At 37.1% G+C, this 23681-nt stretch overlaps 1 protein-coding gene across 1 annotated transcript in view; it reads left to right on the top strand.

Moving 5' to 3' along the window:
- Positions 1–23681, top strand: part of LARS1 (leucyl-tRNA synthetase 1) — a 119722-nt gene that overhangs the window by 64607 nt on the left and 31434 nt on the right. The window contains exons 11-20 of the mRNA XM_037801711.1: positions 299–386; positions 469–545; positions 1050–1103; positions 1949–2089; positions 8917–8994; positions 12838–12923; positions 13026–13091; positions 13188–13270; positions 13768–13906; positions 14242–14454. Of these exons, the coding sequence (XP_037657639.1) occupies positions 299–386; positions 469–545; positions 1050–1103; positions 1949–2089; positions 8917–8994; positions 12838–12923; positions 13026–13091; positions 13188–13270; positions 13768–13906; positions 14242–14454 (1025 nt within the window). The remainder of the gene's footprint in view (positions 1–298; positions 387–468; positions 546–1049; positions 1104–1948; positions 2090–8916; positions 8995–12837; positions 12924–13025; positions 13092–13187; positions 13271–13767; positions 13907–14241; positions 14455–23681) is intronic.

Below are 23681 nucleotides of genomic sequence, written 5' to 3'. Positions count from 1 at the left end.
CCACATTAACATCAAGTGTTAATACTAGGGAAAATAATAGGGGAAAAAGGGAAATAATAGGGAAAACTTTGTGGGGGAGTATATGGGATTTCTATTTTCTGCATCATTTTTCTGTAAACCTACAATTTCTCTAATAAAAAATTTGTAAAAATTTTAAAAATCACGATCAGCATACATCTATATTAATATTAGAAAATATTGTTTTATAAAAAAATATTGAGGCATGATAAAGATGATATAAAATGTGAAAAACAGAATAGGTTTCTCTACCTTTTATGCTGATCTTTTTCTTATGCAGGAAATTCTTGGTGCATTGCTTTCTGCACCTTTAACATTCTATAAGGTGATCTATCTTCTCCCAATGCTCACCATTAAGGAGGATAAAGGTAAAGAGTTTATTTGTTTCTAGAAATATTTTGGTAATCACATTCTGGTTGTATTGGTTAATTTCATGCTTTCTTTAATAAGGCACTGGTGTGGTCACAAGTGTTCCTTCTGACTCTCCTGATGATAATGCTGCCCTCAGAGACTTGAAGAAAAAGCAAGTGAGTTTCTAATTGAGTTTCATTCTTATTTCTTCATCATCATCTCATTGGTTAGGTATCACTAAACTACTCCATGAGGCTAGGCTAAAAAGCCATGCATTTATCATTAAACTGCTTTCTGTAACCTGTTCTTGATGTTTATATATCTCTCTGTGTTTTGAATTTAATGTTTCATAGAACCTTTGTAGAAGTTTTCTGATAATCTCATTTTCATTGCAACCTAGAATGTCAGCCTTGTTTTAAATGATTTGTATGTGTACTTGTTATGTGTGAATTTTTGCTTTGGGTTGTCCAGTTTCATTATTGAAGCATCTACAGTAGCTTAACATGTTGAGTTTTTAAAGGTCATACATCTCTTCTTGAATATTTGGTAAAGTTAAAAATTTGTTTTCTCTGCAGAATGGAAACAAATAAAAATTTTTAAAGAAATTGGAGGTTGCTTTTCTCGATGATTATACCAATAAAGTGTTGATAATTAGTGCTTACTTGTAAATTTTTTTGTAGGCCTTAAGAGCAAAATACGGAATTAGAGATGACATGGTCCTGCCATTTGAGCCAGTGAGTACATAGATGGTTCACAATATTCACATCCATCTCATTAGGGCTGATGTGTTTTCCTTGTAACAAAATTAAGGAATTGGTAGAATATGAAAATAAGAGAGGAGTTTGCTTAAGGATTTACCTACTCAAATTTGATATCTGCCATGACAGAGAGGAGTAAGAGAAAAATTAACAATAAGCATTTTCTTTAGCACTTGGCACCCACAGTTCTAAAACAAACATACCTCTTTTTAGTAGCACCAATTTTGTATTAGCTTATTTTGCTAGTGTGATCAATTTCCTAGCTTCTAAAGACAGCAGTTTGCCATATTACTCATGAAGGTTTATTTTTACCCAAAATAACTTTAACAAAATCCCATACAACTTACTCCATGTTGTATTTATTATGTTTTCACATTAGTGCCTGCAGGTGAAAAAAAATTAAATTGCTAGTAGATAACTTTCATGAAGAATCCAGAAGACTTATTATAAACCAAAAATGAGACCATCCACAAAATTATAGCTGTACGTCATTGTTCTAGTTTCAATACTAACTATTTAGTAAATGACATGTCATTGGATGGGTTGAAAGCTGGGATGAGGAATGTGCATGGTGGGGGAGGGCCACTGGGGGGTTGGTGCTATGGATATGCACAGAGTTCAGTGGTTACTGGAGAGGAGGAGTACTAATTCACATTTGGAAATTGGTCACCCTTTGATTACCTAATGTGTGGTACTGCCATCATGATAAATAGAATCTGAAATGACTTCACTGGACAGTAGAGACAAAAGGACTATGCCCAAGAAGGCTTTTTTGTGTTCACTCAGTGTGAACATGTTCCTGACATTACTGTTCTCTGCAGGTGCCAATAATTGAAATCCCAGGTTTTGGAAATCTTTCTGCTGTAACCATTTGTGATGAGTTGAAAATTCAGAGCCAGAATGACCGAGAAAAACTTGCAGAAGCAAAGGAGAAATTATATCTAAAAGGATTTTATGATGGTGTAAGTAATGATTTTGGTTGTATTCACCTGATTTACTCTATGCTTTGTGACATTTTCTTCTTCTTTTTTTAAATGCAATTTTACTGAGATACAGTCACATAGCATAGAAGCTATCTGAAGTATACAGTCACTGGTTCACACTATCATCACGTGGTTGTGCATACAGCCCTATGATCACATTTAGAACATTTTCATTACTCCAGAAAAAAAATCAAAGTAAAAAAGGAAACCCTAATCCTTCTATACCCTTATCCCCCCCATTATTGACCTATTGTATTGGTATGGTATATTTGTTACTGTTGATGAAAGAGTATTAAAACATTACTGTTAAAACTGTAATCCATTGTTTGTAATAGGTACATTTTTTTCCATATATCCTTCTATTATTAACTCCTTACAATAGTGTCATACATCTTCTCTGGTTAATGAAAAAACTTTTTTATATTTGTACAGTTAATCACAGGCATTGTCCACCGCATGATTGACTGTGTTATGCATTCCCGTGTTTTAACCTGCAGCTTTCCTTCTGGTGACATACATGACTCTAAACTTCTTCTTTCCACCACATTCGTACACCATTCAGCCCTGTTAATTATTCTCACAATAATGTGCTACTGTCACGTCTGTCCATTTCTGAAATGTTTAAGTTCATCTTAAACATTCTGCACATATTAAGCGACCACTCCTCATTCTATTTCCTGGGAACCTATATTCTATATTTTATGTCTGTCAGTGTACATATTATAATTAGTTCATGTCAGTGAGATCATAGAATATTTTTCCTTTCGTGTCTGACTTATTTCACTTAGCATAATGTCCTCAAGGTTCATCCATGTTGTCACATGCTTCAGGACTTCATTTTGGCGTTTTCTTCTTAATGATATAGAAAAAATGTAAAAAATTAAATGTAGTTACAGCTATATACTATTTGAGATTAATATGAGATTGTGTTCTTCTGTTTCCAAATTTCTATTTTCTCATCATGTCTTTTGTCTAAAAGCATACAAAAATTACGTTTCTTGGAATCTTTAAGGAATGAATTTCTTGAGAAGGTATTTAAAGTTAATTCATATTATTGTATAATAAACTCGAAAGGTTTATTGTGTGGATAATACTTGGTCCCTTCTTTGCACTTTTAATTAAGGAGTTCATATTTTAGATAAGTAATTTCATTCAGTCCATTAATTTACTTGTTAATACCTACTAAATGCCAGGTGAGCTAAACAAACATATTCTGAACCTTTCTTTTCTGCTTAATTGTGTAGATGTTAATATGGCTTACATTTTCATGGCAAGACGATAAGGCTTGAGAAAATAAAAATCCAAACAGGTCATTAGCAGCCTGAATGAAGACTTTTTAAGGACCTGAATGAGAATCTTCTCTATTTTTACCTTTACCCTCATTTTTCTGGATAATGAAGAATTGGTTATATCTTTATTTCAAGTGACTTATACATTTTGAGTGATAATAAAAACCAACTTATATAATACTTATATGTTAACTTATTTAATTCTTAAAATAACCCCGAGAAGCAAGCACTATTATTCCCATTTTACAGATGAGGAAATTGAGGCTTAGAGAGAGTAGTAAGTAATTTACCCAAGATCAGCCAGACAGTAAGGGGCAGAGTTGGGATTCAAACCTAGGCAGCACGGCTTCAGAATTTGTGTTCTTAACCATTGCACCTTAATGATCATTCAATTAATACAATCTCATAGTGATGAATTAAATAGATATGAAGCCCTTTGGTGTGTTAGAAGATAGGAAGGTTGAAAAGAACACCTGTCTTCTCCACCCAAGATAGAAACTGTTTGAGACTGACACAGGAGTCAGATAGAGGCCACAGTATCAGTTTTATTATATAAGAAAGTTGGAAGGGGATATTTGCTTAGATCTCTGGCAACAATGGACACTCTAATGCCTTGCCTAGAATTAAATTTGCCCACTGCCATTCAGTAAAAGGCAGAATTGAAAAACAGTAGGCCTCCCTCTAAGGGGCAAGTTTATTACATGGCCAAGCAAAGGAGAGTTGCAACTGGTGGAGTTGGAAAGAGACAAATAAATGGGGCTGAGCTGCATGCATGCGCAATTCCTTTCTCTGGAACCATCCAGAGGGAGGTGAGTTAGTTTACTGGAATTCTTTCCACATGAAAACCTGAACAGTAGGAAATGAGTCTTCCTTCTCAGTCATGCTCATGATAGTTATCCCAGCTATACTAAAATAAAAAAAAAAAAATTAGTTAAACAACACACTCCTAAACAATCAGTGGGTTAAAGAAGAAATACCAAGAGAAATTGCTAAATATATAGAGACGAATGAAAATGAGAACACAACATACCAAAACCTATGGGATGCAGCAAAAGCTACAGGGGGAAATTTGTAGCACTAAACGCATATATTAAAAAGGAAGAAAGAGCCAAAATCAAAGAATTAATGGATGAGCTGAAGAAGCTAGAAAATGAACAGCAAACCAATCCTAAAACAAGTAGAAGAAAAGAAATAACAAGGATTAGAGCAGAAATAAATGACATAGAGAACAAAAAAACAACAGAGAGGATAAATATCACCGAAAGTTGGTTCTTTGAGAAGATAAACAAGATTGACAAGCCCCTAGCTAGACTGACAAAATCAAAAAGAGAGGAGACCCATATAAACAAAATAATGAATGAAAAAGGTGACATAACTGCAGATCCCGAAGAAATTAAAAAAATTATAAGAGAGTACTATGAACAACTGTATGGCAACAAACTGGATAATGTAGAGGAAATGGACAATTTCCTGGAAACATATGAACAACCTAGACTGACCAGAGAAGAAATAGAAGACCTCAACCAACCCATCACAAGCAAAGAGATCCAATCAGTCATCAAAAATCTTCCCACAAATAAATGCCCAGGGCCAGATGGCTTCACAGGGGAATTCTACCAAACTTTCCAGAAGGAACTGACACCAATCTTACTCAAACTCTTTCAAAACATTGAAGAAAATGGAACACTACCTAACTCATTCTATGAAGCTAACATCAATCTAATACCAAAACCAGGCAAAGATGTTACAAAAAAGGAGAACTACCGGCCAATCTCCCTAATGAATATAGATGCAAAAATCCTCAACAAAATACTTGCAAATTGAATCCAAAGACACATTAAAAAAATCATACACCATGACCAAGTGGGGTTCATTCCAGGCATGCAAGGATGGTTCAACATAAGAAAATCAATCAATGTATTACAACACATTAAAAATTTGAAAGGGAAAAATCAAATGATCATCTCAGTAGATGTTGAAAAAGCATTTGACAAAATCCAACATCCGTTTTTGATAAAAACACTTCAAAAGCTAGGAATTGAAGAAAACTTTCTCAATATTATAAAGAGCATATATGAAAAACCCACAGCCAGCATAGTACTCAATGGTGAGAGACTGAAAGCCTTCCCTCTAAGATCAGGAACAAGACAAGGATGCCCGCTATCACCACTGTTATTCAACATTGTGCTGGAAGTGCTAGCCAGGGCAGTCTGACAAGACAAAGAAATAAAAGGCATCCAAATTGGAAAAGAAGAAGTAAAACTGTCATTGTTTGCAGATGATATGATCTTATATCTGGAAAACCCTGAGAAATCGACGAGACAGCTACTAGAGCTAATAAACAAATTTAGCAAAGTAGTGGGATACAAGATTAATACACGTAAGTCAGTAACGTTTCTATATGCTGGAAATGAACAAACTGAAGAGACACTCAAGAAAAAGATACCATTTTCAATAGCAACTAAAAAAATCAAGTACCTAGGAATCAACTTAACCAAAGATGTAAAAGACCTATACAAAGAAAACTACATAACTCTACTAAAAGAAATAGAAGGGGACCTTAAAAGATGGAAAAATATTCCATGTTCATGGATAGGAAGGCTAAATGTCATTAAGATGTCAATTCTACCCAAACTCATGTACAGATTCAATGCAATCCCAATCAAAATTCCAACAACCTACTTTGCAGACTTGGAAAAGCTAGTTATCAAATTTATTTGGAAGATGCCTTGAATTGCTAAAGACACTCTAGAAAAGAAAAACGAAATGGGAGGACTTACACTGCCTGACTTTGAAGCTTATTATAAAGCCACAGTTGTCAAAACAGCATGGTACTGGCACAAAGATAGACATAATAGATCAATGGAATCGAATTGAGAATTCGGAGCTAGATCCCCAGATCTATGGCTGACTGATCTTTGATAAGGCCCCGAAAGTCACTGAACTGGGTCATAATGGTGTTTTCAACAAATGGGGCTGGGAGAGTTGGATATCCATATCCAAAAGAATGAAAGAGGACCCCTACCTCACCCCCTACACAAAAATTAACTCAAAATGGACCAAAGATGTCAATATAAAAGAAAGTACCATAAAACTCCTAGAAGATAATGTAGGAAAACATCTTCAAGACCTTGTATTAGGCGGCCGCTTCCTAGACTTTACACCCAAAGCACAAGCAACAAAAGAAAAAACAGATAAATGGGAACTCCTCAAGCTTAGAAGTTTCTGTACCTCAAAGGAATTTCTCAAAAAGGTAAAGAGGCAGCCAACTCAATGGGAAAAAATTTTTGGAAACCATGTATCTGACAAAAGACTGATATCTTGCATATATAAAGAAATCCTACAACTCAATGACAGTAGTACAGGCAGCCCAATTATAAAATGGGCAAAAGATATGAAAAGACAGTTCTCTGAAGAGGAAATACAAATGGCCAAGTAACACATGAAAAAATGTTCAGCTTCACTAGTTATTAGAGAGATGCAAATTAAGACCACAATGAGATACCATCTCACACCGATTAGAATGGCTGCCATTAAACAAACAGGAAACTACAAATGCTGGAGGGGATGTGGGGAAATTGGAACTCTTATTCATTGTTGGTGGGACTGTATAATAGTTCAGCCACTCTGGAAGTCAGTCTGGCAGTTCCTTAGAAAACTAGATATAGAGTTACCGTTCGATCCAGCGATTGCACTTCTCGGTATATACCCGGAAGATCGGAAAGCAGTGACACGAACAGGTATCTGCACGCCAGTGTTCATAGCAGCATTATTCACAATTGCCAAGAGATGGAAACAACCCAAATGTCCTTCAACAGATGAGTGGATAAATAAAATGTGGTATATACACACGATGGAATACTACACGGCAGTAAGAAGGAACGATCTCGTGAAGCATATGACAACATGGATGAACCTTGAAGACATAATGCTGAGCGAAATAAGCCAGGCACAAAAAGAGAAATATTATATGCCACCACTAATGTGAACTTTGAAAAATGTAAAACGAATGGTTTATAATGTAGAATGTAGGGGAACTAGCAATAGAGAGCAATTAAGGAAGGGGGAACAATAATCCAAGGAGAACAGATAAGCTATTTAACGTTCTGGGGATGCCCAGGAATGACTATAGTCTGTTAATTTCTGATGGGTAGAGTAGGAGCAAGTTCACAGAAATGTTGCTATTTTAGGTAACTTTCTTGGGGTAGAGTAGGAGCATGTTGGAAGTAAAGCAGTTATCTTAGGTTAGTTGTCTTTTTCTTACTCCCTTGTTATGGTCTCTTTGAATTGTTCTTTTATTGTATGTTTTTTTTAATTATTATTTTTTATTTTTTTACTTTTCATACAGTTGATTTAAAAACAAAAAGTTAAAAAAAAAGAAACAAGGAAAAAAAATATGTAGAGCCCCCTTGAGGAGCCTGTGGAGAATGCAGGGGTATTGGCCTACCCCACCTCGATGGTTGCTAACATGACCACAGAGATAGGGTACTGGTGGTTGATGGGTTGAGCCCTCTATCACAGGATTTGCCCTTGGGAAGACTGTTGCTGCAAAGGAGAGGCTAGTCCTCCCTATAATTGTGCCTAAGAGCCTCCTCCCGAATGCCTCTTTGTTGCTCAGATGTGGCCCTCTCTCTCTAGCTAAGCCAACTTGAAAGGTGAAATCACTGCCCTCCCCCCTACGTGGGATCAGACACCCAGGGAGTGAATCTCCCTGGCAACGTGGAATATGATTCCCGGGGAGGAATGTAGACCCGGCATCGTGGGATGGAGAACATCTTGACCAAAAGGGGGATGTGAAAGGAAATGAAATAAGCTTCAGTGGCAGAGAGATTCCAAAAGGAGCCAAGAGGTCACTCTGGTGGGCACTCTTATGCACAATTTAGACAACCCTTTTTATGTTCTGAAGAATTGGGGTAGCTGGTGGTGGATACCTGAAACTATCAAACCACAACCCAGAACCCATGAATCTCGAAGACAGTTGTATAAAAATATAGCTTATGGGGAGTGACAATGGGATTGGGAAAGCCATAAGGACCACACTCCCCTTTGTCTAGTTTATGGATGGATGAGTAGAAAAATAGGGGAAGGAAACAAACAAACAAACAGATAAAGGTACCCAGTGTTCTTTTTTACTTCAATTGCTCTTTTTCACTTTAATTATTATTCTTGTTATTTTTGTGTGTGTGCTAATGAAGGTGTCAGGGATTGATTTAGGTGATGAATGTACAACTATGTAATGGTACTGTGAACAATCGAATGTACGATTTGTTTTGTATGACTGCGTGGTATGTGAATATGTCTCAATAAAATGAGGATTTAAAAAAATATTAGTTATCTAAGCTATACTAAAAAAGTTATGATATCTGATAAATTTCACTATATATAGATATGATAAATGTCACACTAAATATATCTTGGTTTGGTGGCTGGTAATAAGTTTCAGGAAAATTTGGTGGGGTGGGGGCTCAGAACAAATTTCAGTTATTTTGTTTTTTTCTCTGTTTCTCACCCTTTTAGGTAATGTTAGTAGATGGATTTAAAGGGAAGAAGGTCCAAGACATCAAGAAGACTATACAGCAGCAGATGATTGACACTGTATGTGATAGGCTATTCTCTGAAAGCTGTTACAGGAGAAGGAGCTGTTAGTTAATAGACAGACTTTACAATGTTTTATTAGCAGTGATTTCTGTATAGTAGAACCTGGAGCTATATTAAAGACAGCATATGATTTTATGGCATAAAATAGGAACCCTGTTAGCAGTTCATTTCACTTGAATATCCTACCTGTAGCGCTGATGTAGGTAGCGTTCTAAAGTTGGCATGTATGAAACACAGAACTTTAATGCTTTCTGGCAGTGGCCATTTTAGATATTGGTAGTTACAACCCTCTCTTTCTGTGGTACTTTTCTTTTTATTTTCATTCTTTTTTCCTTCTATCTTCATTTATAACTGTCTTCTACTTAGCTACTTAACTTATACTTTTATTTTTAACATATATACCTATAATACAGAGAGATAATAGTTATATAAAGCTTATTTAAAAAAATTATTTTTCCCTTAAAATTTGAGGGTATTGCTTCTTGGTGTTCTAGTGTAGTCATGCTGTTGAGATGTACAAAACCATTCTGCCAATAGTTGATTTTTTGTAAGTGACCTGTTTTATCCCCCTCTGAAAGCTTGTAGAATTGTCTCTTTTTTCCCAGTGTTCTGAAATTTCATGACAATTTGCCTTGCTGTAGGTGAAATTTTTTTTTAGCTTTTTATTTTGAAATACTTTCAAACTTACAGGACAATTACAAAAATGTTGCAGACCCCATACAGAAAATTCCAACTTAACCCCTACATCCCCAAATACACAGATCCACCAATTTTAACAATTTGCCACATGTGCTGTGTATCATTCTGTTTATCCATCTATCTGTCTGTCTATCTGTCTTTCTGTCTGTGATCATGTATTGCATTTAATTGTCACTATCACTTGAGTTACGCTTTTTTTTGTTTTTTTTTAATGTGGGAACATATGTACAACATAAACTTTCCCATCTCAGCCATTCCCAAGCATATCATTCAGTGAGATTACTCACATTCACGATGATTGTACCCTCAGCACCTTCTGTTATTAAAACTTTCTTACTTCCCCCAACAGAAATCCTACACCTATTACACATTAACTTCCCATCATTCTGCCCCCACCCCTGGCTAACTGTACTGTAATTTCTGTCTTTGTGAGCTTGCATGTTCTCTGTTATTTTATTTGGGGCTTAAATTTAACATCCTCAATCTTTAACAATCTTGTTTGCTTTGATACTGTTCAACTTTGCTAATGCTGCCATTAAGCAAAACACCAGAAATGGATTGACTTTTAAAAAGGGGGTTTATTAGGTTACAAATTTACAGTTCTGTGGCCATAAAAGTATCCAAACTAAGGCATCACTGAAGAAAAGCCAATGGCGTCAAGAACACCTCTGTTAGCTGGGAAAGCATGTGGCTGGCGTCTGCTTATCCTTTGCTCCTGGGTTCTGGTTTCAAAATGGCTTTCTCCAAAATGTCTCTGGGCTTGTCTCTTAGCTTCTTCAGCTCCGGTGTATCTAAGTGTCAGGGTCCTCTTTTAGCTTCTCTCTTTCAGCTCCTGTGCATTCTTGCTTGTTCTCCAGGGTGTTTGTCTCTAAGCATCTGGGGGTCCTCTCAGCTTCTCTGGAGTAAACTCTGGGTTAGCATCTCTAAACGTCTTGAAGCATCTGTGTTGGCTCTTAGCTCTCTTAAATACTCCAGTGAACTAATCAAGACCTGCCCTGAGTGGGTCGGACCCACAACTCCATGGAAATAATTTAATCAAAGATATCACCCACAGTTGGGTGAGTCACGTCTCCATGGAAACACTCAATCAAGAGGTTCCACCCAACAAGATTGGGTTAAAAAATAATGACTTTTGCGGGGGACATAATATATCCAAACCGGCATACATACCAACTTAACTTTAATAGTGTACACAAACTATGTTCCTATACACCTCAGTTCCCCAACCTTTATGTAGTTCTTGTCACAGATTACATGTTTATACATTATGAATCCCAGTGTATAAACATGCTACATTTTTACACATTTTTACACATTTGCTTTTTAGATCCTGTTGGAAGTAAAAAGTGGAGTTGCAAAAATATAATAGTACTGGTGTGTTTACCCATATTGTTAACCTTTTCTGAGATCTTTACTTTCTTCCTGTGGCTTCAGTCAATTGTCTAGTGTTCTTTCCTTTCAACCTGCAGACTCTCTTTAGCATCTCTTGTGGGGCTGGAGTAGTGGTGATGAACTTCCTCAGATTTTGTTTATCTGGAAATGTCTTAATCTCTCCCTCATTTTTGAAAGACAGTTTTGCCAGATATAGAATTCTTGGTTTTTTACTTTCATTATTTTAAATATGTTTTCCCAGTGCCTTCTTGCCTCCAAGGTTTCTGGTGAGAAATTGGCACTCAGTCTTATTGAGGCTCCATTATATGTGACATGTTGCTTCTCTCTTGTGGCTTTCAGAGTTCTCTATTTTTGGTATTCAGCATTTTGATTTTAATATGTTGTGATGTGGGTGTATTGGGGATTATCCTATTTGCTGTTCGTTGAGCATCTTCCATGTGTATATTCATGTCTTTCATTAAATTTTGAAAGTTTTAAGGCACCAAGTCTTTGAATGTTCTTTATCTCTTTCTTTCTTCTTCTGGGACTCCCACAATGCATATATTGGTATGCTTGATGGTTTCCCACAGTTTTCCCAGGTTCTGTTTACTTTTCTTCATTCTTTCCTCTTTCTGCTCCTCAGACTGGATGATTTCAATTGCCTTAGCTTCAAATTCAATGATTCTTTCTTATGCCAGCTCCTTCTAGGGAATTTTTATTTTCTGTTACTATGTTCTTCAACTCTGTTTGATTCCTTTTCATACTCTCCATCTCTCTATTGATATTGTGTGTTCATCTATCATTTTCCTGATTTCCTTTCTTTCTTTGCCCATGTTTTCCTTTAGCTCTTTGAGTATATTTAGGACCATTTTTTAAAAAGCCTTTGTCTGAAATGTCCCATGTCTGATCCTCCTCATTGATGATTTCTAGTACTTTATTCTTCTTTGCTTGGGCTGTCACTTCCTGTTTCTTTGGACATTTTGGCATTTTAACGTGTTATTGCTGGAATTTAGATTTTGTAGCATCTGTTCTTTAGGCTTGTATCCAGCTACTGTTATGACAGGGCATTCCTTGAATGCCAAGAGCTAAGGAAAAAAAACATTAAAAAAAAAGAAAAAAAGAAAACAACTTTCCCAGGCTTTGCAGATTGGCCTGTGTGAGCCATTGCTTTCCTTCATAGCTTATCCATTCAATGAGTTTATAGAATAGCTCTAGGCCAAAGCATAAGGGCCCTTTTTGCACATGTGTCTTGTCTTGGGCTTGTGCATTTGTGCAGGTAGCCCTAGGAATTACCTCATTTACACAGATACAATTGTACCCTCTTTCTAGTGGGAATTTTTCATGGCATTATGAATCTTTAGTAACAAGATTTTCCATGTTTAATATTTGTGCCTCTACTTAAGTTTTTTAAAATCAGTGGTTCCATGCCTTTAGTTTCCTATTTTCTTCATATTTTTGTTATGATGAAGATAAAAGGCTGTCATAGGAAATCTAATCTTCAAACCATAGAAATAGAGACTGAGCATATTTCATTTTCCACTGAAAAGGAATAATCTATAGATAGGGAAGGTGATCCACTTGATTAAGATATATGCCATTTCAAAAGCAACTATTATGTAGAAGGAAGTCAGGTGACTTCTATCCTGTGAAGATAGAAGACATAATGAAAATGTGGTAGTGTGTAGCGTTTTTTAGAAAAGTTATTTTTATCATCTTTGAGGAAAGACTTGACATAATATTTGATATGTATTTTTATCTACCTTCATTTAGGGAGATGCACATATTTACATGGAACCAGAAAAACAAGTGATGTCCAGGTCTTCAGATGAGTGTGTTGTGGCCCTGTGCAACCAGTGGTTAGTTTCTCTCATAGCAAGAAGAAACATCCTTTTGTCAATACTTTGCTCATCTTTTTGTTTTTTTAAACAATTTTTTTAAAATCAGTTTTTCCATTACAGGTATTTGGATTATGGAGAAGAGAACTGGAAAAAGCAGACAACCCAGTGCTTGAGGAACCTTGAAACGTAAGATGGGAGAAAGAGATGAGGGAGGGGAAAGAAGATGAGAAATATGGAAGAGCGTAATGGTGAAGAAAGACATTTATGTTTTATTCTCTCTAGATTCTGCGAGGAGACCAGGAAGAATTTTGAAGCTACCTTAGGTTGGCTACAAGAACATGCTTGCTCAAGAACTTATGGTTTAGGTAAGCAAACTTCAGATTTTTCTGTTAGGATGACTAGGCTAATTATGCAGCAGATTTATGGTTTTATCTTTCTTTCCTCTATTAAAATAGATGTGGACTAGATTTATTGATTGTCAGCAAGGGTGTTTTGTGACTTCAAATATTTAAGAAGTTATTGTAGAGGATATAATTCAGTTTGAATTGGAACCGAGAGGTTTTGGTTAGAGGGAGAGGAAAACTAGGATATGGTCTTCTACTATCTACCTGGTGGCACAAGTATGACCCCTGTAACCCATGTAGCTTTTATGGTAAAAGACTCCAAATCACTACCATATTGTTTTAAATAATTATTCAAATAGTATGTAAGAACTTCCTAATGAGTAACTTTCTAAATGCTTTAGCCCCATTCTTGAAAATGTAGATTCTTTGATGAAGTGAATCTTGCATTGAAAGTAATTATGTGTTTTAATTTTTATTAAAAATAAACATACATTATTTTTCTTCTTTTTATCTTGCAGGCACTCGCCTGCCTTGGGATGAGCAGTGGCTGATTGAATCACTCTCTGATTCCACCATTTACATGGCATTTTACACAGTTGCACACCTGTTGCAGGGGGGTAACTTGCATGGACAGGCAGAGTCTCCACTGGGTATCAGGTTGGTAAAGAGATAAAAGAGCATAGTTCGTTAGCAAAAGTTGTGATCTTTTGATTTCCAAATTGAAATGTTTCTTTTTTTATATTTATTTTTCATGAGAGTTCATTTAGTGGAATTTTGTCATGCTGTTTTTGCTGTTTTACTTTTGAACTGAGAAAAAGTAAATCATCCCTCTAGTATTATCATCTGTTCTTCACCATTATTATGGAAACTTGTCATCCTCATTTGCTACTCTAAATGCATTAAAAAAGTGATACCTAATTTTTGGTTAGCTTAAAATATTGATTCATAGAAATTATGTATATATATGTTTGCTTGTTTTATTTTTAAAACAGACCACACCAGATGACCAGAGAAGTTTGGGATTATGTTTTCTTCCAGGAGGCTCCATTTCCTAAGACTCAGATCCCAAAGGAAAAATTAGATCAATTAAAGCAGGAGTTTGAGTCATGGTATCCTGTGGATCTTCGAGCCTCTGGAAAGGATCTTGTTCCAAATCATCTCACATATTACCTTTATAATCATGTGGCCATGTGGCCGGAACAAAGGTGAGTATTAAAATAGATGTGGACTAGATTTATTGATTGTCAGCAAGGGTGTTTTGTGACTTCAAATATTTAAGAAGTTATTGTAGAGGATATAATTCAGTTTGCCAATTCCATTCTTTTTCTTATATTGATAATCTGTACTAAATAGAAAGCACACCTCCTATCTGTTACATCCAGAGAGTTTCATACCCACCTAGGACCGCCAAAGCAAGTCACATTTCAGGTGCATTGATAATCTTCTAGTAGTTCATTTGACCTGTTATACAATTCATTTGACCTGTTAGATACAAGAATAAAAGCAGTTAACATCTTAGAATGTTAGATTTAGAAGAAACCTTCCCTTACACGTGAGAAAACTACTTCCCAGGGAGCCCCAAGGTTACAGCACTAGTAGCATCAATATTCTGATTAGAATCTGGGTCTATCACAGAATATTTAATACTTTATGTACTCAAGAGTAATCCTTCCATCCTTTCATTTCTTACCTAGACATGTTTCTATGCTTTTCCCTAAGTCCCTCAAGTAGCTGAAAAAAACAAATCTCTCCCTCAGTTCAAATGTGACTCCATGTATCTAAAACAATCTCATGTAACTTCTGGTATTTATAATGAGATTGCATTTTCTTTTCCTCAAAAATAAAATGAAGATTTAGAAGTAGAGAAACAAAATACTCTAATGTGGTTCTTTTTTTTTTTTTTTTTTAAATCTTCATTTTATTGAGTTATATTCACATACCACGCAGTCATACAAAACAAATCGTACTTTCGATTGTTTACAGTACCATTACATAGTGGTACATTCATCACCCAAATCAATCCCTGACACCTTCATTAGCACACACACAAAAATAACAAGAATAATAATTAGAGTGAAAAAGAGCAATTGAAGTAAAAAAAGAACACTGGGTACCTTTGTCTGTTTGTTTCCTTCCCCTATTTTTCTACTCGTCCATCCATAAACTAGACGAAGTGGAGTGTGTTCCTTATGGCTTTCCCAATCCCATTGTCACCCCTCATAAGCTACATTTTTATACAATTGTCTTCGAGATTCATGGGTTCTGGGTTGTAGTTTGATAGTTTCAGGTATCCACCACCAGCTACCCCAATTCTTTAGAACCTAAAAAGGGTTGTCTAAAGTGTGCATAAGAGTGCCCACCAGAGTGACCTCTCGGCTCCTTTTGGAATCTCTCTGCCACTGAAGCTTATTTCATTTCCTTTCACATCCCCCTTTTGGTCAAGAAGATGTTCTCCGTCCCACGATGCCAGGTCTACATTCCTCCCCGGGAGTCATATTCCACGTTGCCAGGGAGATTCACTCCCCTGGGTGTCTGATCCCACGTAGGGGGGAGGGCAGTGATTTCACCTTTCAAGTTGGCTTAGCCAGAGAGAGAGGGCCACATCTGAGCAACAAAGAGGCATTCGGGAGGAGGCTTTTAGGCACAACCATAGGGAGGCCTAGCCTCTCCTTTGCAGCAACCGTCTTCCGAAGGGTAAAACCTGTGGTAGAGGGCTCAACCCATCAAACCACCAGTCCCCTATGTCTGTGGTCATGTTAGCAACCATGGAGGTGGGGTAGGCGAATACCCCTGCATTCTCCACAGGCTCCTCAAGGGGGCACTACATCTTTTTTTTTCCCCTTGTTTTTCTTTTTTTTTTTTTTTTTAACTTTCTTTTTTAAATCAACTGTATGAAAAAAAAGTTAAAAAGAAAACAAACATACAATAAAAGAACATTTCAAAGAGACCATAACAAGGGAGTAAGAAAAAGACAACTAACCTAAGATAACTGCTTAACTTCCAACATGTTCCTACCTTACCCCAAGAAAGTTACCTAATATAGCAACATTTCTGTGAACTTGCTCCTACTATATCCATCAGAAATTAACACTATAGTCATTCCTGGGCATCCCCAGAACGTTAAATAGCTTATCTGTTCTTCTTGGATTATTGTTCCCCCTTCCTTAATTGCTCTCTATTGCTAGTTCCCCTATATTCTACATTATAAACCATTCGTTTTACATTTTTCAAAGTTCACATTAGTGGTAGCATATAATATTTCTCTTTTTGTGCCTGGCTTATTTCGCTCAGCATTATGTCTTCAAGGTTCATCCATGTTGTCATATGTTTCACGAGATCGTTCATTCTTACTGCCACGTAGTATTCCATAGTGTGTATATACCACATTTTATTTATCCACTCATCTGTTGAAGGACATTTGGGTTGTTTCCATCTCTTGGCAATTGTGAATAATGCTGCTATGAACATTGGCGTGCAGATACCTGTTCGTGTCACTGCTTTCCGATCTTCCGGGTATATACCGAGAAGTGCAATCGCTGGATCGAATGGTAACTCTATATCTAGTTTTCTAAGGAACTGCCAGACTGACTTCCAGAGTGGCTGAACCATTATACAGTCCCACCAACAATGAATAAGAGTCCCAATTTCTCCACATTCCCTCCAGCATTTGTAGTTTCCTGTTTGTTTAATGGCAGCCATTCTAATTGGTGTTAGATGGTATCTCATTGTGGTCTTAATTTGCATCTCTCTAATAGCTAGTGAAGCTGAACATTTTTTCATGTGTTTCTTGGCCATTTGTATTTCCTCTTCACAGAACTGTCTTTTCATATCTTTTGCCCATTTTATAATTGGGCCATCTGTACTACTGTCATTGAGTTGTAGGATTTCTGTATATATGCAAGATATCAGTCTTTTGTCAGATACATGGTTTCCAAAAATTTTTTCCCATTGAGTTGGCTGCCTCTTTACCTTTTTGAGAAATTCCTTTGAGGTACAGAAACTTCTAAGCTTGAGGAGTTCCCATTTATCTATTTTCTCTTTTGTTGCTTGTGCTTTGGGTGTAAAGTCTAGGAAGTGGCCGCCTAATACAAGGTCTTGAAGATGTTTTCCTACATTATCTTCTAGGAGTTTTATGGTACTTTCTTTTATATTGAGATCTTTGGTCCATTTTGAGTTAATTTTTGTGTAGGGGGTGAGGTAGGGGTCCTCTTTCATTCTTTTGGATATGGATATCCAACTCTCCCAGCCCCATTTGTTGAAAAGACCATTATGATCCAGTTCAGTGACTTTGGGGGCCTTATCAAAGATCAGTCGGCCATAGATCTGAGGGTCTATCTCTGAATTCTCAATTCGATTCCATTGATCTATATGTCTATCTTTGTGCCAGTACCATGCTGTTTTGGCAACTGTGGCTTTATAATAAGCTTCAAAGTCAGGCAGTGTAAGTCCTCCCACTTCGTTTTTCTTTTTTAGAGTGTCTTTAGCAATTCGAGGCATCTTCCCTTTCCAAATAAATTTGATAACTAGCTTTTCCAAGTCTGCAAAGTAGGTTGTTGGAATTTTGATTGGGATTGCATTGAATCTGTAGATGAGTTTGGGTAGAATTGACATCTTAATGACATTTAGCCTTCCTATCCATGAACATGGAATATTTTTCCATCTTTTAAGGTCCCCTTCTATTTCTTTTAGTAGAGTTATGTAGTTTTCTTTGTATAGGTCTTTTACATCTTTGGTTAAGTTGATTCCTAGGTACTTGATTTTTTTAGTTGCTATTGAAAATGGTATCTTTTTCTTGAGTGTCTCTTCAGTTTGTTCATTTCTAGCATATAGAAACATTACTGACTTATATGCATTTACCTTGTATCCCGCTACTTTGCTAAATTTGTTTATTAGCTCTAGTAGCTGTATCGTCGATTTCTCAGGGTTTTCTAGATATAAGATCATATCATCTGCAAACAGTGACAGTTTTACTTCTTCTTTTCCAATTTGGATGCCTTTTATTTCTTTGTCTTGCCGGATTGCCCTGGCTAGCACTTCCAGCACAATGTTGAATAACAGTGGTGACAGCGGGCATCCTTGTCTTGTTCCTGATCTTAGAGGGAAGGCTTTCAGTCTCACCATTGAGTACTGTGCTGGCTGTGGGTTTTTCATATATGCTCTTTATCATGTTGAGGAAGTTTCCTTCAATTCCTACCTTTTGAAGTGTTTTTATCAAAAACGGATGTTGGATTTTGTCAAATGCTTTTTCAGCATCTATTGAGATGATCAATTGATTTTTTCCCTTTTGACTTGTTAATGTGTTGTAATACATTGATTGATTTTCTTATGTTGAACCATCCTTGCATGCCTGGAATAAACCCCACTTGGTCATGGTGTATGATTTTTTTAATGTGTCTTTGGATTCGATTTGCAAGTATTTTGTTGAGGATTTTTGCATCTGTATTCATTAGGGACATTGGCCGGTAGTTTTCCTTTTTTGTAGCATCTTTGCCTGGTTTTGGTATTAGATTGATGTTAGCTTCATAAATGAGTTAGGTAGTGTTCCATTTTCTTCAATGTTTTGAAAGAGTTTGAGTAAGATTGGTGTCAGTTCTTTCTGGAAAGTTTGGTAGAATTCCCCTGTGAAGCCATCTGGCCCTGGGAATTTATTTGTGGGAAGACTTTTGATGACTGATTGGATCTCTTTGCTTGTGATGGGTTGGTTGAGGTCTTCTGTTTCTTCTCTGGTCAGTCTAGGTTGTTCATATGTTTCCAGGAAATTGTCCATTTCCTCTACATTATCCAGTTTGTTGCCATACAGTTGTTCATAGTATCCTCTTATAATTTTTTTTAATTTCTTCAGGATCTGCAGTTATGTCACCTTTTTCATTCATTATTTTGTTTATATGGGTCTTCTCTCTTTTTGATTTTGTCAGTCTAGCTAGGGGCTTGTCAATCTTGTTGATCTTCTCAAAGAACCAACTTTTGTTGATATTTATCCTCTCTATTGTTTTTTTGTTCTCTATGTCATTTATTTCTGCTTTAATCCTTGTTATTTCTTTTCTTCTACTTGGTTTAGGATTGGTTTGCTGTTCATTTTCTAGCTTCTTCAGTTGATCCATTAGTTCTTTGATTTTGGCTCTTTCTTCCTTTTTAATATATGCGTTTAGTGCTATATATTTCCCCCTTAGCACTGCTTTTGCTGCATCCCATAGGTTTTGATATGTTGTGTTCTCATTTTCATTCGTCTCTATATATTTAGCAATTTCTCTTGCTATTTCTTCTTTAACTCACTGATTGTTTAGGAGTGTGTTGTTTAACCTCCAGGTATTTGTGAATTTTCTAAGTCTCTGATGGTTATTGACTTCTAATTGTATTCCATTGTGGTCAGAGAATGTGCTTTGAATAATTTCAATCTTTTCAAATTTATTGAGGCTTGTTTTATGTCCCAGCATATGATCTATTCTGGAGAAAGTTCCATGAGCACTAGAAAAGCATGTGTATCCTGGTGATTTGGGATGTAATGTCCTGTAGATGTCTGTTAAATCTAATTCATTTATCAGATTGTTTAGGTTTTCAATTTCCTTATTGGTCTTCTGTCTGGTTGATCTATCTATAGGAGAGAGTGATGTGTTGAAGTCTCCCACAATTATTGTGGAAACATCAATTGCTTCCTTTCGTTTTGCCAGTGTTTCTCTCATGTACTTTGTGGCACCTTGATTGGGTGCATAGACATTTACGATTGTTATTTCTTCTTGCTGAATTGCCCCTTTTATTAGTATGTAGTGGCCTTCTTTGTCTCTCAAAACATCCCTGCATTTGAAGTCTGAGATTCATATTGCTACACCTGCTTTCTTTTGGCTGTAGCTTGCATGAAATATTTTTTTCCATCCTTTCACTTTCAGTTTCTTTGTGTCCCTGTGTCTAAGATGAGTCTCTTGTATGCAACATATTGATGGTTCATTTTTTTTGATCCATTCTGCGAATCTCTATCTTTTAATTGGGGAGTTTAATCCATTTACATTCAACGTTATAACCGTGAAGGCATTTCTTGAATCGGCCATCTTATCCTTTGGTTTATGTTTGCCATATTTTTCCCTCTCTCTATTAATATCCTTTATTGTACCCATACCGAATCTCTTTAGTACTGAACCTTTCTCCAAGTCTCTCTGTCCTGTCTTTGTTTCTCTGTCTGTAGGGCTCCCTTGAGTATCTCCAGTAGGGCAGGTCTCTTGTTAGCAAATTCTCTCAGCATTTGTTTGTCTGTGAAAAATTTAAGCTCTCCCTCAAATTTGAAGGAGAGCTTTGCTGGATAAAGTATTCTTGGCTGGAAATTTTTCTCACTCAGAGTTTTAAATATATCGTGCCACTGCCTTCTTGCCTCCATGATGGCTGCTGAGTAGTCACTACTTAGTCTTATGCTGTTTCCTTTGTATGTGTTGAGTTGCTTTTCTCTTGCTGCTTTCAGAACTTGGTCCTTCTCTTCTGTGTTTGACAGTGTGATCAGTATATGTCTCGGAGTGGGTTTATTTGGATTTATTCTATTTGGAGTTCGCTGAGCATTTATGATTTGTGTATTTATGTTGTTTAGAAGATTTGGGAAGTTTTCCCCAACAATTTCTTTGAATACTCTTCCTAGACCTTTACCCTTTTCTTCCCCTTCTGGGACACCAATGAGTTTTATATTCGGACATTTCATATTATGTATCATATCCCTGAGGTCCGTTTCGATTTTTTCAATTTTTTTCCCCATTCTTTCTTTTATGCTTTCATTTTCCATTCTGTCATCTTCGAGGTCACTGATTCGTTGTTCAACTTCCTCTAGTCTTGTACTATGAGTGTCCAGAATCTTTTTAATTTGGTCAACAGTTTCTTTAATTTCCATAAGATCATCCATTTTTTTTATTTAGTCTTGCTATGTCTTCTTTATGCTCTTCTAGGGTCTTCTTGATTTCCTTCATATCCCTTACTATGGTCTCATTGTTCATCTTTAGTTCTTTGAGTAGCTGCTCTAGGTGCTGTGTCTCTTCTGATCTTTTCATTTGGGTGCTTGGGCTTGGGTTATCCATATCGTCTGTTTTTTTCATATGCTTTATAATTTTCTGTTGTTTTTGGCCTCGTGGCATTTGCTGAACTTGATAAGGTTCTTTTAGGATTTGTTGACCAATTGAATTCCTTATCTCTAATTTATCAGATCTACAGCTTCGTGGAGTACACTTTCTCTAACTAACCAGCAGGTGGCGTCCACGAGCCACCTGTTCTCCACAAGCCAGTTCTCCCCTGCTTAGCCTTTTTGTTGATTGGGGGAGTGAGTCTTGTGGGGTCCAATTGGTGTACCAAGCTTGCGTGTGTAGTTGGTGTTGCCTGCCCTGTATATGGGGCGTGTTTCTGGGTAGTCAGGGAGGGGGGGTGGCTCTAACAATCAAATCTCCCTGGTGATCCTAGAGTTTTAAGGCTGCTGCAATAGTCTAATCCTTCAGTTCAGTCCTGCCACAGTTTGTCTCTGCCACTGACCCACAAGTCCTTGGTATTGGCGTATGGCTCCTGAGACTTGCAAGTGGGCCCCTCTTCCAGGCAGTGCACCCCGGGTCCTGTGTTGAGGGATGACTGTGCTATGTCACAGGTGAGTGCCGTCCCCCCAGGGCAGTTCTGGGCTGCTGGGCTGTGTAGGGAGGCTCCCAGTCTGCTGAAATGATGGCTGAATGGGGCTTTGTTAATTCACGCTGCTCTACCTTCCCAACTCTGGGACAATCAGCTGAGGTTGCAGGGAAGGCTAATGTCCACGCCCAGTTTTGTGGTGTGTGCCTGTTATTTGAAGCACTTCCGTCACACTGGGTTGTCTGGGGCAGCTCTGGGCTATGGGGCTGGCGATGGGCAGGAGTGTTTCCTGTCCACCAGGATGATGGCTGTCAGCGGACACCCCTCTTTTCTTGGGAAATTATGGTGTTTAGTGAATTTTCTCAGCCACTGGATTATTGCATTTTGTCTCAGAGCTCTCTTAGTTTTGCTCTTGACTTGACCTGCCCAAATTGCAAGTCTTTGAAGCTTTCTGTATTGGGCTTCTTAGAGTAATTGTTTTAGAAAAAGAAAAAAGAATTAAAAAAAAAAAAAATGGCCCTCCTCAGAGATCTAATGGGTAATTGAAATGCTAAGAGACAAAGCAACCAGGGCCATTAAGGAAAGGTCCACAGGGCAGAGAGATCAGCTTTTCTTCGGGATTTGCATATGCATCTCAGGGCCTGAGCTGGGGCCTGAGCTCTGCCCTTCCCCTTTCTATGTTCACCAGAACTCCAAAAATCCTCCGCTTTTATTTTGGAGTTTTTCGTGTTGTTTTTTTTCTGTATGCCTGTCTCCTCTCTGCTGGGCTGGCTGCTCTCAGATTCTCTGGTGTCTGGTCTCAGTCTATCTATGGTTGGAGTTTGGATCAGTAGAATGAGTTTCCGATAAGGGCTGCCACTGCAGTTCTCCCTTCTCCTTCCCGGAGCTGACAGCCCCTCCTCCCACGGGACTGAGCCTGGCAGGGAGGGGCGCGGGTCCCCTGGCCGCAAAAACTTACAGATTTCGCTGATCTCAGCAGTTCCACGTTTTCATGAGTGTTGTATGAAGTATGCCCAAAGTCAGATTGCTCTGTGGTGTCCAGTCCACGCAGTTCCTGGCTTTCTACCTACTTTCCTGGAGGAGTAACTAAAACATACAGCTCACCAGTCTGCCATCTTGCCTCTAATGTGGTTCTTATACTACTTGTCATCCAGTTATTTTTCTGGTTTATTTCAAATGTATTTTTAGAGAAATTGGTATTTCAGAAGTACCTGTTACTGGTATAGTTGAATCTTCATCCTTCTGCACCAAGTTTTTGACAATTATTAGGTTTTTTAATGTTATAGATAAATAATAATATCAAGTGCTTATGCCAGACACTTTTCTAAGAACTTGTAGTCACTCATTTGATTTCCTTTACAACTTTTGGAGGAAGGTTTGTCATATCCTTGCTTTGTAGACATGGAAATTGAGTCATAGAGAGATCAAATAACTTACTCAGAGTTTTCCAACTAACAAATGGCAGAACCAGGATGCAAACCCAGGCAGTCTGGCTCCAGAACTCTTGCTCTCAGTCGCTATGCCCCATGTGATTTCATTGCTAGAATGAATACATACATGAATGAATGAATGACATGTACATAGTTTGAGAATTCAAGCAGTACAGAAGGGTAAAAATTTAAAAGTGAATTTTTGCTATTGATCTCATATCACCCTACCTCCCAAAGCTCATCTCTGCTATTGCTTTCTTGTGATTTCTTCTGGCAACAATGTTTATGTATAGATGAGCATTAGATACCTATATTTATTTATTTTCAAGTTTATACAAAATACCACATTGCATACATTGTTCTGTTTCTTGCTTTTTTCACTTAACATATATATATATTTTTAATTCAATTTTATTGAGATATGT

This window comes from Choloepus didactylus, chromosome 13, assembly GCF_015220235.1.
Source record: "Choloepus didactylus isolate mChoDid1 chromosome 13, mChoDid1.pri, whole genome shotgun sequence".
NCBI classification, from domain to species: Eukaryota; Metazoa; Chordata; class Mammalia; order Pilosa; family Megalonychidae; genus Choloepus; species Choloepus didactylus.
Note: the sequence above shows the minus strand (reverse complement) of the source record. Positions and strands in the feature narration are given on the sequence as shown.